We start from the raw sequence: 12,869 nt of genomic DNA, 5'->3' as shown, positions 1-12,869 counted from the left end.
TGTTTACCCTATGTCTCCTCAGGCCTTGTCTCCTCAGGCCTTGTCTCCTCAGGCCTTGTCTCCTCAGGCCTTGTCTCCTCAGGCCTCAGGCCTCGTCTCCTCAGGCCTCGTCTCCTCAGGCCTCGTCTCCTCAGGCCTCGTCTCCTCAGGCCCCGTCTCCTCAGGCCCCGTCTCCTCAGGCCCCGTCTCCTCAGGCCCCGTCTCCTCAGGCCCCGTCTCCTCAGGCCCCGTCTCAGGCCCCGTCTGGCCCCGTCTCATCTGGCCCCGTCTCCTCAGGCCTTGTCTCCTCAGGCCTCGTCTCCTCAGGCCTCGTCTCCTCAGGCCTCGTCTCATCCGGCCTCGTCTCCTCAGGCCTCGTCTCATCCGGCCTCGTCTCATCCGGCCTCGTCTCACCCGGCGTCGTCTCACCCGGCGTCGTCTCATCCGGCCTCGTCTCATCAGGCCTCGTCTCATCAGGCCTCGTCTCATCAGGCCTCGTCTCATCAGGCCTTGTCTCAGGAGCATGACAGAAAGGATGACATCAGCCCGGGGCCCGTAATAATCAAACATCAAACATCTGGTCCAGGATCAGGGCCCTATAAGTATCTATAAGACAAAACTGATCCTAAATCAGCACTGTCCCTGGTCTGGCCAGTGTCAGGGCAACTGGGTCCTGCCTCCATCTCGGTCCCCTCCGCCTCGCAGATTGTCACGTGACCCGGTGACAGGATAGAAATAAACAATCCATTTATGCTCAGGGGGCCACATGTGTCTGTCTCTCTCTGTCCCGGTCCAGACTAAGGCCTGCAAGGCAGCAGGCAGCTCAGTTATTTTGGAGCTCTGAAGAAGCCTGGAACACACGTCCTGTCTATTCCAGCCTGGCTGTCTTGTCTTCCCTGACATTTTCAACCCCTCCCTGTCCGAGTCTGTAATACCAACATGCTTCAAGCAGACCACCATAGTCCTTGTGCCCAAGAACACCAATGTTACCTGCCTAAATGACTACCGACCCGTAGCACTCACGTCTGTAGCCATGAAGTGCTTTGAAAGGCTGGTCATGGCTCACATCAACACCATTATCCCAGACACCCTAGACCCACTCCAATTCGCATACCTCCTTAACAGATCCACAGATGATGCAATCTCTATTGCACTCCACACTGCCCTTTCCCACCTGGACATAAGGTACACCTACATGAGAATGCTGTTCATTGACTACAGCTCAGTGTTCAACACCATCAAAGCTGTAGGCACTGATTAGTGTTATTTTAGAAAATATTTTATTGACAAAATACTTGCATTTTGTCCTTCCACTTTTTAGTATTTTGTGTAGATCGTTGAGAATAAATGACAAATCCTGACTGTTTACTACAGTACCGTGGTCCAGACTGTTTACTACAGTACCGTGGTCCAGACTGTTGTTTACTACAGTACCGTGGTCCAGACTGTTGTTTACTACAGTACCGTGGTCCAGACTGTTTACTACAGTACTGTGGTCCAGACTGTTTTTACTACAGTACCGTGGTCCAGACTGTTTTTACTACAGTACCGTGGTCCAGACTGTTGTTTACTACAGTACCGTGGTCCAGACTGTTGTTTACTACAGTACCGTGGTCCAGACTGTTTACTACAGACTGTGGTCCAGACTGTTTACTACAGTACCGTGGTCCAGACTGTTGTTTACTACAGTACCGTGGTCCAGACTGTTGTTTACTACAGTACCGTGGTCCAGACTGTTTACTACAGTACCGTGGTCCAGACTGTTGTTTACTACAGTACCGTGGTCCAGACTGTTGTTTACTACAGTACCGTGGTCCAGACTGTTGTTTACTACAGTACCGTGGTCCAGACTGTTGTTTACTACAGTACCGTGGTCCAGACTGTTGTTTACTACAGTACCGTGGTCCAGACTGTTGTTTACTACAGTACCGTGGTCCAGACTGTTGTTTACTACAGTACCGTGGTCCAGACTGTTGTTTACTACAGTACCGTGGTCCAGACTGTTGTTTACTACAGTACCGTGGTCCAGACTGTTGTTTACTACAGTACCGTGGTCCAGACTGTTGTTTACTACAGTACCGTGGTCCAGACTGTTTACTACAGTACCGTGGTCCAGATTGTTTACTGTTCCAGACTACTACAGTACCGTGGTCCAGACTGTTGTTTACTACAGTACCGTGGTCCAGACTGTTGTTTACTACAGTACCGTGGTCCAGACTGTTTACTACAGTACCGTGGTCCAGACTGTTGTTTACTACAGTACCGTGGTCCAGACTGTTGTTTACTACAGTACCGTGGTCCAGACTGTTGTTTACTACAGTACCGTGGTCCAGACTGTTTTTACTACAGTACCGTGGTCCAGACTGTTTACTACAGTACCGTGGTCCAGACTGTTTACTACAGTACCGTGGTCCAGACTGTTTACTACAGTACCGTGGTCCAGACTGTTTACTACAGTACCGTGGTCCAGACTGTTTACTACAGTACTGTGGTCCAGACTGTTTACTACAGTACCGTGGTCCAGACTGTTGTTTACTACAGTACCGTGGTCCAGACTGTTGTTTTGTACCTGGTCCAGACTGTCAGCTGGGGATTTGAGACTGTTGTTTACTACAACCTTGGTCCAGACTGTTACTAGTCCAAGACTGTTTACTAACCACTGGTCCAGACTGCTACACTGGTCCAGACTGTTGTTTTGTACCTTGTCAGCTCGGGGAGAACTTTGAACAACCTTCTTACTAGTCCAATGCCTAACCACTGTTCTACACCGCCCCCAGTAGAACTGTTCTACACCGCCTACTGTTCTACACCGCCTACTGTTCTACACCGCCTACTGTTCTACACCGCCTACTGTTCTACACCGCCTACTGTTCTACACCACCTACTGTTCTACAGACCAAGCTTTCTCACTGTAGACAGTAAGTTTCAGTGAGTTGTACGGCCCCATGCCTAGCTTGACATTGTGCCTTTACCGTACTGTTAAGGTGAACACTATTGTTTAGGTGAGCACTTGGCTCTGCATTGTTTTGGTGAAGATCATTTTGTGAATGCGATTGGAATGGGCTTTGAAATGTTTGTGTAACGGTGACATAGTGCTCAGTAAGTCTTTCCAGAGTTGACTGAGTGTAACATTGGGGTAAAGTCTTCTAGTGGAAAGTCCCCATCTGTACCTAGTGCCACCAGTAGTTTTCCAGTCTCCCTTCCTGCCGTCCTCACACTCTCCCTGGTCTACTGTACTCTGGGAGCTACTGGCCGGGAAGGAAGGAACAACGTACAAGATTTATTTTAACCTGTTTGTTCAAACATTACATTTCAACCAGTTTTCCTCCTGACACGTAAATGCCAGAACATTCACACCATTCAGCCAAGTGTTGAATTTGACAATATTTACAAGAAGTTAGCTACTTTTTAAATTTCTTACAACGTGTTTTTTAACTTTTGAGCACACTAATAAAGTTTTCACAGATTCTTCACGGTCGTGTAATTAGACACGTCCCAAATGGCATCCTATTTACTAGTGAACAAATATATACAGTTATGTACAATATGCAATATTATTTTTGGACGATATTATATAGATATTTGACTCGTGTTATTATTTTTTTGCTACTGTAGTAGGTAGCGTTAACTAGCTCTAGCATTTTGTTTTTTCTCCTGACTGGTCAAAACTGTCATTTTTTTCTGTCGTCTTTCTGCAGAATACTGCCCTACTGTACTATCAACGGTTGGTTCATATAAACCATATTCAATGAATCCTCGTGAAAGTTAGGTTTAAAAAAAAAAAAAGCTTTGGGTCTTAAATCGCAGTTTGGAATTAAATCCAAATTAAAATTTGACAGAAAAAAAACACATGTTCTTGAAGAACAGTGTAGATGCAAAGTTTGGTAACCGAATGAGGGTTTGTGCCGTTTGTGTTGTTTGTGCTGTTTGTGCCAGTCTCAGCATCATTCTGTCACTGTGGAATTGCTTTTCCCCTGGGAGGCATCTGTTTTGATGCAGGTCAGAATGTTGGAGATAGAAATGTCATTAGTACAAGTTCCTGTCATTAGTACAAGTTCCTGTCATTAGTACAAGTTCCTGTCATTAGTACAAGTTCCTGTCATTAGTACAAGTTCCTGTCATTAGTACAAGTTCCTGTCATTAGTACAACTTCCTGTCATTAGTACAAGTTCCTGTCATTAGTACAAGTTCCTGTCATTAGTACAAGTTCCTGTCATTAGTACAAGTTCCTGTCATTAGTACAACTTCCTGTCATTAGTACAAGTTCCTGTCATTAGTACAAGTTCCTGTCATTAGTACAAGTTCCTGTCATTAGTACAAGTTCCTGTCATTAGTACAACTTCCTGTCATTAGTGTACAAGTTCCTGTCATTAGTGTACAAGTTCCTGTCATTAGTACACAATTTTCCTGTCATTAGTACACAAGTTCCTGTCATTAGTACAACTTCCTCCCCATTTGATGCCTTCTATATGTTGTGTGTTTCTCTCCGTACAGGCGAGGCAGCGCGTCGAGGTGATCCCATGATGCACCAGTCCATGTCCTTGTCATCGTCTGGCGTCTCCAACCATAGCCACCGGACGGGCCATCCACCCATCAGCCCCAGCAAGAGGAAGCATAGCCGTAGTCTCAGCACAGGACAGGACCAACAAGACAATGATGACCAAGACTATGACAACCAACACGTGGCCAAGATGAGCCGGCTGTTTGCTGCACAGTTGTAAGTAGATACTCACACACACACACACACACACACACACACACACACACATACACATACACACATACACACACAGATAAAGTGACAGATGACGTTTGTTTTGGCTCCACATGCATTGTGACATCGTAATGGAATGTCCAATTTTCCAAATGTATCACATATGACATCTTGGGGAAGTGTTTTGCACTTTTGAAAGCTGAATAATTGCTACAAAGGGAATTCACTCTGTGTTCAGGGTGCTGTGCCATGTGAGAAATGCACAGGACAGGTAGCCACAGTGTTTTGCCGCAGGTACAGCCGACCGGCAAAAACATGTTTTAAAAAAAATATATATATTTGTGGAATCAAAGTATCAATATAATATCATCCAAAAATTATCTCTGTACGTAACTGTTTAGAGTTTCCCCCTCCTTTTCTAGTAGCCACAGTAGCTAGCTAGCGCTCCATCAGATGGATTCCCGTGTGGCTGAGCAGGCAGCTACGCTAGCTAGCTAGCGCCCCATCAGATGGATTCCCGTGTGGCTGAGCAGGCAGCTACGCTAGCTAGCTAGCGCCCCATGCTGCAGATTCCTGGATGCCTGAGAGAGAATGTGCTGCCTGGATGTTGGTATTTCTCTACTGGGATCTGCTGCTCAGTCTGAGGCCCGGGATTCTTCACATACCATGCCTGTGATTGGAGCACATGTCTGGGCAGAGGAGGCTGGTCATGCCCTCCCTCCATGCTTGGTCATGGGCTGTATCTGAAAGGGTACCATATCCCCTATATAGTTCTCTCTGGTCTAAATGGTCTGATGTAGTGCATTATCAAGGGGATTGGCTGCTGTTGTGGAGGGCCCTAGCTCACATAACTCACATTCCTCCCTGCCCTCCCCTCTACTCCCCTGCCTGCCTGCCTGCCTGCTTGCCATCCCCTGCCTGCCTCCCTGCCCTCCCCTCTACTTCCCTACCTGCCTGCCTGCCTTGTGGCAACAGTTTGGGGAAAGCCATTTCCTGGTTCAGCATGACAATGCCCCAGTGCGCAAAGCGAGGTCCATACAGAAATGGTTTGTCGATCGGTGTGGAAGAACTTGACTGGCCAGCAGAGAGCCCTTACCTCAACCCCATCAAACTCCTTTGGGATAAATTGGAACGCCGACTGTGAGCCAGCCTAATCGCCCAACATCAGTGCTCGACCTCAACAATGCTCTTATGGCTGACTGGAAGCAAGTCCCAGCAGGAATGTTCCAACATCTAGTGGAAAGTCTTCCCAGAAGAGTGGAGGATGTTATAGCAGCAAAGGGGGGACAAACTCCATATTAATACCCATGATTTAGGAATTAGATATTTGACAGTGTCCACATACATACACCTGCCACTATGCCACTTTGCTACTATGCCACTATGCCACTATACCACTATACCCTGCCACTATGTCACTATGCCACTATACCACTATGACACTATGCCACTATGCCCTGCCACTATGCCACTATGCCCTGCCACTATGTCACTATGCCTCTATACCACTATGCCACTATGCCACTATGCCCTGCCACTATGCCACTATGCTACTATGCCACTATGCCACTAAGCTACTATGCTACTATGCCACTATGCTACTATGCCACTATGCTACTATGCCACTATGCTACTATGCCACTATGCCACTATGCCCTGCCACTATGCCACTATGCCCTGTCACTATGCCACTATGCCCTGCCACTATGCCACTATACCACTATGTCACTATGCTACTATGTCACTATGCTACTATGTCACTATGCTACTATGCCACTGTCATTATGCCACTATGCCCTGCCACTATGCCCTGCCACTATGCCCTGCCACTATGCCCTGCCACTATGCCACTGTGCCCTGCCACTAAGCCCTGCCACTATGCCACGATGCCCTGCTAATATGCCACTATGCCACTATACCACTATACCCTGCCACTATGTCACTATGCCACTATACCACTATGTCACTATGCCCTGTCACTATACCACTATGCCCTGTCACTATACCACTATGCCACTATATATATATATATATATATATATATATATATCTATCTATATATATATATACAGACAACTAAAGCGAGAAACAGAGCTTAAGCAAACTTTGTACGTGAATGTCATTTTACTTCACAAAATGCGTGGCTCCTTGCGTTACGTAGTCCTGCCGACTAGAGAATGACCGGTATGGAGGTCAAGGAGGGGCGATGGTCAATATTTTATGCCGATTAATAAATATAGTTAAACTTGAAAAATATTGATGAGAAATGTCCCCCCGTCGGGACAGTCATGTATGTATTAACACGAGTTGTACAACCATACAATCAATTTGACTTTTTGGTTTTAACAATCTTTAACTACATAACGTAATGGTAAATGTCTTGATAAGATGGGTGACGGCAAAGTCCTACTCACAATAAAGGACAAATCCTAATCAATAGGACTGTGCATAGAGTTATTGACTTGGTTTCAGCGGTCGATGAGACGACAGATGACAATCTGTTTCACTTGAATTTAAAGATAGCTTGGACTTGGTTTAGCTGGGCAACCTATTTTGCATCGACAACTAAATATAATCTCGGCGAATGTTCCACAAAAATAAGTCAAGCAACATTGCAGCCTTTTTTAAATCCACCCCCTCCCCCTTCAAAATTTTTTATTTTGTTTAGAAGTAATAACTACCCGATTCTAGGCTATTTTGAAATGGTATTTGCTGTATCACCGAGAGAAAAAATGATGACATTCTATTTGTTTTTTGCTGATATGGAACCAAATGCATTCAAGCAGCATATCAAACTGGGGAGATGTTGTAGGTTTCACTGGCAAGTACACAAATATTTGCCTTGGCATATTATTTAAATATAAATGATTTCACATGGAGGAGATGTGGGAAGCAAAAAAAGTTAGCTTGCTTGCTGTTTTTAGCCGGCTAGCTAGAAAGCTGCTCGCAGAGTAACCAGCAAGATGCTAGCAGAGTAACCAGCAAGATGCTAGCAGAGTAACCAGCAAGATGCTAGCAGAGTAACCAGCAAGATGCTAGCAGAGTAACCAGCAAGATGCTAGCAGAGTAACCAGCAAGATGCTAGCAGAGTAACCAGCAAGATGCTAGCAGAGTAACCAGCAAGATGCTAGCAGAGTAACTAGCAAGATGCTAGCAGAGTAACCAGCAAGATGCTAGCAGAGTAGCCAGCAAGATGCTAGCAGGGTAACCAAAATAACAGTTGTGGTGATCCTCTCTACCTACAGTCGTGGCCAAAAGTTTTGAGAATGACACAAGTAGCCAGCAAGCTGCTAGCAGAATAGCCAGCAAGATGCTAGCAGAGTAGCGAAGTAGCCAGCAAGCTGCTAGCAGAGTAGCCAGCAAGCTGCTAGCAGAGTAGCCAGCAAGCTGCTAGCAGAGTAGCCAGCAAGCTGCTAGCAGAGTAGCCAGCAAGCTGCTAGCAGAGTAGCCAGCAAGCTGCTAGCAGAGTAGCCAGCAAGCTGCTAGCAGAGTAGCCAGCAAGATGCTAGCAGAGTAGCCAGCAAGATGCTAGCAGAGTAGCCAGCAAGATGCTAGCAGAGTAACCAATACTCCAGAATGTTATGAAGAGTGATCAGATGAATTGCAGTTAATTGCAAAGTCCCTCTTTGCCATGCAAATCAAATCAAATCAAATGTATTAATATAGCCCTTTGTACATCAGCTGATATCTCAAAGTGCTGTACAGAAACCCAGCCTAAAACCCCAAACAGCAAGCAATGCAGGTGTAGAAGCACGGTGGCTAGGAAAAACTCCCTAGAAAGGCCAAAACCTAGGAAGAAACCTAGAGAGGAACCAGGCTATGTGGGGTGGCCAGTCCTCTTCTGGCTGTGCCGGGTGGAGATTATAACAGAACATGGCCAAGATGTTCAAATGTTCATAAATGACCAGCATGGTCGAATAATAATAAGGCAGAACAGTTGAAACTGGAGCAGCAGCACGGTCAGGTGGACTGGGGACAGCAAGGAGTCATCATGTCAGGTAGTCCTGGGGCATGGTCCTCCGAGAGAAATTAAATTAATTGAAAAAATAACATTTCCACTGCATTTCAGCCCTGCCACAAAGGGACCAGCTGACATGTCAGTGATTCTCTCGTTAACACAGGTGTGAGTGTTGATGAGGACAAGGCTGGAGATCACTCTGTCATGCTGATTGAGTTTGAATAACAGACTGGAAGCTTCAAAAGGAGGGTGTTGCTTGGAATCATTGTTCTTCCTCTGTCAACCATGGTTACCTGCAAGGAACATGTGCCATCATCATTGCTTTGAACGGGCTTCACAGGCAAGGATATTGCTGCCAGTAAGATTGCACCTAAAACAACCATTTCTCAGATCATCAAGAACTTCAAGGAGAGCGGTTCAATTGTTATGAAGAAGGCTTCAGGTCGTCCAAGAAAGTCCAGCAAGCGCCAGGACCGTCTCCCAAAGTTGATTCAGCTGTGGAATTGGGGCACCAGCAGTACAGAGCTTACTCCGGAATGGCAGCAGGCAGGTGTGAGTGCATCTGCACGCACAGTGAGGCGAAGACTTTTGGAGGATGGCCTGGTGTCAAGAAGGGCAGCAAAGAAGCCACTTCTCTCCATGAAAAATATCAGGGACATACTGATATTCTGAAAAAGGTACAGGTATTGGACTGCTGAGGACTGGGGTAAAGTCATTTTCTCTGATGAATCCCCTTTCCGATTGTTTGGGGCATCTGGAAAAAAGCTTGTCCGGAGAAGACAAGGTGAGCGCTACCAACAGTCCCCTGTCATGCCAACAGTAAAGCATCCTGAGGCCATTAATGTGTGGGGTTGCTTCTCAGCCAAGGGAGTGGGCTCACTCACAATTTTGCCTAAGAGCACAGCCATGAATAAAGAATGGTACCAACACATTCTCCGAGAGCAACTTCTCCCAACCATCCAGGAACAGTTTGTTGACAAACAATGCCTTTTCCAGCATGATGGAGCACCTTGCCATAACTAAGTGGCTCGGGGAACAACACATTGATATTTTGGGTCCATGGCCAGGAAACTCCCCAGACCTTAATCCCACTGAGACCGTGTGGTCAATCCTCAAGAGGCAGGTGGACAAACAAAACCCCACAAATTCTGACAAACTCCAAGCATTGATTATGCAAGAATGGGCTGCCATCAGTCAGGATGTGGCCCAGAATTTAATTGACAGCATGCCAGGACGGATTGCAGAGGTCTTGGAACAGAAGGGTCAACACTGCAAATATTCACTCTTTGCATCAACTTCATGTAATTATGAATAAAAGCCCTTGACACTTATGAAACACTTATAATTATACTTCAGTATCCCATGGTAACATCTGACAAAAATATCTAAAGACACAGAAGAAGCAAACTTTGTGGAAATTAATATTTGTGTCGTTCTCAAAACTTTTGGCCACAACTGTATAGTTATATGTTTTGCATGGCACCTGATCGTCTAGCTGAACAGCAAATAGGCTATCGTTAGCTCACCCGGCCTGTGCTGAGTGACAGTTTGCTGGTCCAATCAGAGGACCGAGTATACATTTCACAAGCCAATCTGTCAAAGGTATTTTTTTTTTGTTTTTTTTTTTTTGGAAGGGCGATTCTGCGATGACTGTCTCTGGCTGCATAGAGAGTAAAGCCATGGAGTCTGGCTGCATAGAGAGTAAAGCCATGGAGTCTGGCTGCATAGAGAGTAAAGCCATGGAGTCTGGCTGCATAGAGAGTAAAGCCATGGAGTCTGGCTGCATAGAGAGTAAAGCCATGGAGTCTCTGGCTGCATAGAGAGTAAAGCCATGGAGTCTCTGGCTGCATAGAGAGTAAAGCCATGGAGTCTGGCTGCATAGAGAGTAAAGCCTTGGAGTCTGGCTACATAGAGAGTAAAGCCATGGAGTCTGGCTGCATAGAGAGTAAAGCCATGGAGTCTGGCTTCATAGAGAGTAAAGCCATGGAGTCTCTGGCTTCATAGAGAGTAAAGCCATGGAGTCTGGCTGCATAGAGAGTAAAGCCATGGAGTCTGGCTGCATAGAGAGTAAAGCCATGGAGTCTGGCTGCATAGAGAGTAAAACCATGGAGTCTGGCTGCATAGAGAGTAAAGCCATGGAGTCTCTGGCTGCATAGAGAGTAAAACCATGGAGTCTGGCTGCATAGAGAGTAAAACCATGGAGTCTCTGGCTGCATAGAGAGTAAAACCATGGAGTCTGGCTGCATAGAGAGTAAAACCATGAGTCTGGCTGCATAGAAAAAGCCATGGAGTCTCTGGCTGCATAGAGAGTAAAACCATGGAGTCTGGCTGCATAGAGAGTAAAGCCATGGAGTCTGGCTGCATAGAGAGTAAAACCATGGAGTCTCTGGCTGCATAGAGAGTAAAACCATGGAGTCTCTGTGCCACAAATTTAGTGATAAAACGTTACCAAACCTGGCCAGATAATTTAAAGTCAGTCTCAAGTCATTGTCGAGACTTGAGGCTACAAGTTTAATCAAATGTGTAACTCGATTCCACAAGTCTGCTATTCAGGGTTCTAGGAACAAAATGGAACAGAGTACAATGTTACACTGTCATGTTACAAAGGTGCACGTTGCCAAGTGAGGAGAGGCATCAACAGGAGGGAATACTACAGAGACAGAGCGGCGGGCCGTAGCAGGCTTCCAGCCCACAGAGAGGCGGGCCGTAGCAGGCTTCCAGCCCACAGAGAGGCGGGCCGTAGCAGGCTTCCAGCCCACAGAGAGGCGGGCCGTAGCAGGCTTCCAGCCCACAGAGAGGCGGGCCGTAGCAGGCTTCCAGCCCACAGAGAGGCGGGCCGTAGCAGGCTTCCAGCCCACAGAGAGGCGGGCCGTAGCAGGCTTCCAGCCCACAGAGAGGCGGGCCGTAGCAGGCTTCCAGCCCACAGAGCGGCGGGCCGTAGCAGGCTTCCAGCCCACAGCCGCCTGACTCTTACAGGATAAGGGCTCCTTGTTTTCAGATAGAAATTGGTCCTCGGTTGCCGTCTGACTTGAACTACAGTCATGAACAGTGCAGTTTTAAAAAAATGATTCAACAAGGGTCCATTTACAGTGGATGTAGAGTGGATCTGAAGCACAACTGACCAGGGAGGGAAATATTACCCTCGTTTCCACATTCCAGGGTTTTGGGACAAAAGTAACTTGTTTTATTTTGTCCCTCGCCCTGCCCCTATCCCCCCCAGACCCAGGTCTGTCTTTCATACGACTGACTAGCACAGGGAGAGAGAGATAATATCTAGGTGCACCCAAGCATGAGGTGTCAAGTAGCAGCTAACACACACACACACACGGCTCCAGAGTAATGCCACGTCAATAACACACACACACACAGAGAGAGAGACACACACACACACAGACAGGCACAGACAGAGAGACAGACACACACAGAGAGAGAGACAGAGAGACACACACAGACAGACACACACACAGAGACAGAGACAGACACACACACAGACAGACAGAGAGACAGACACACACACACACACACACAGAGAGACAGACAGAGACACACACACAGACAGAGAGACACACACACACACACACACACAGACAGAGAGAGAGACAGAGACACACACACAGACAGAGAGACAGACACACACACACACAGACAGAGAGACAGACACACACACACACACACAGACAGAGAGAGAGACAGAGACACACACACAGACAGACAAAGAGACAGACACACACACACACAGACAGAGAGAGAGACAGAGACACACACACACACACAGACACACACACAGAGAGACAGACACACACACACACAGACAGAGAGACAGAGACACACACACAGAGACAGACAGAGAGAGAGACAGAGACACACACAGACACACACACACAGAGACAGACACACAGAGAGACAGAGACACACACACACAGACAGACACACACACACGCAGACAGACACACACACACACAGAGAGACAGACACACACACAGAGAGACAGACACACACACAGAGAGACAGACACACACACAGAGAGACAGACACACACACAGAGAGACAGACACACACACAAAGAGACAGACACACACACACAGAGAGACAGACACACACACAGAGACAGACGCACACACAGAGAGACAGAGACACACAGACATATGGCTCCAGAGTAATTCCACGTCAATCACATAAATGAAAATGTACCTAATCAGTAAAAACAACACTGTTAAC

The 12,869-nt window shown here is 46.8% G+C and overlaps 1 protein-coding gene across 2 annotated transcripts in view; it reads left to right on the top strand.

Moving 5' to 3' along the window:
- The window catches only part of LOC112239327 (transcription cofactor vestigial-like protein 4), a 77,066-nt gene that overhangs the window by 57,135 nt on the left and 7,062 nt on the right, over positions 1-12,869 (top strand). For both annotated transcript variants that reach the window (XM_042329671.1, XM_042329666.1), the window contains one exon: positions 4,474-4,696. In XM_042329671.1, coding sequence (XP_042185605.1) covers positions 4,474-4,696 — 223 coding nt within the window. The remainder of the gene's footprint in view (positions 1-4,473; positions 4,697-12,869) is intronic.

This window comes from Oncorhynchus tshawytscha, linkage group LG02 (genome assembly GCF_018296145.1).
Source record: "Oncorhynchus tshawytscha isolate Ot180627B linkage group LG02, Otsh_v2.0, whole genome shotgun sequence".
NCBI lineage: Eukaryota > Metazoa > Chordata > Actinopteri > Salmoniformes > Salmonidae > Oncorhynchus > Oncorhynchus tshawytscha.
The sequence above is the reverse complement of the archived record's forward strand: the minus strand, read 5'-3'. Positions and strand labels throughout refer to the sequence as shown.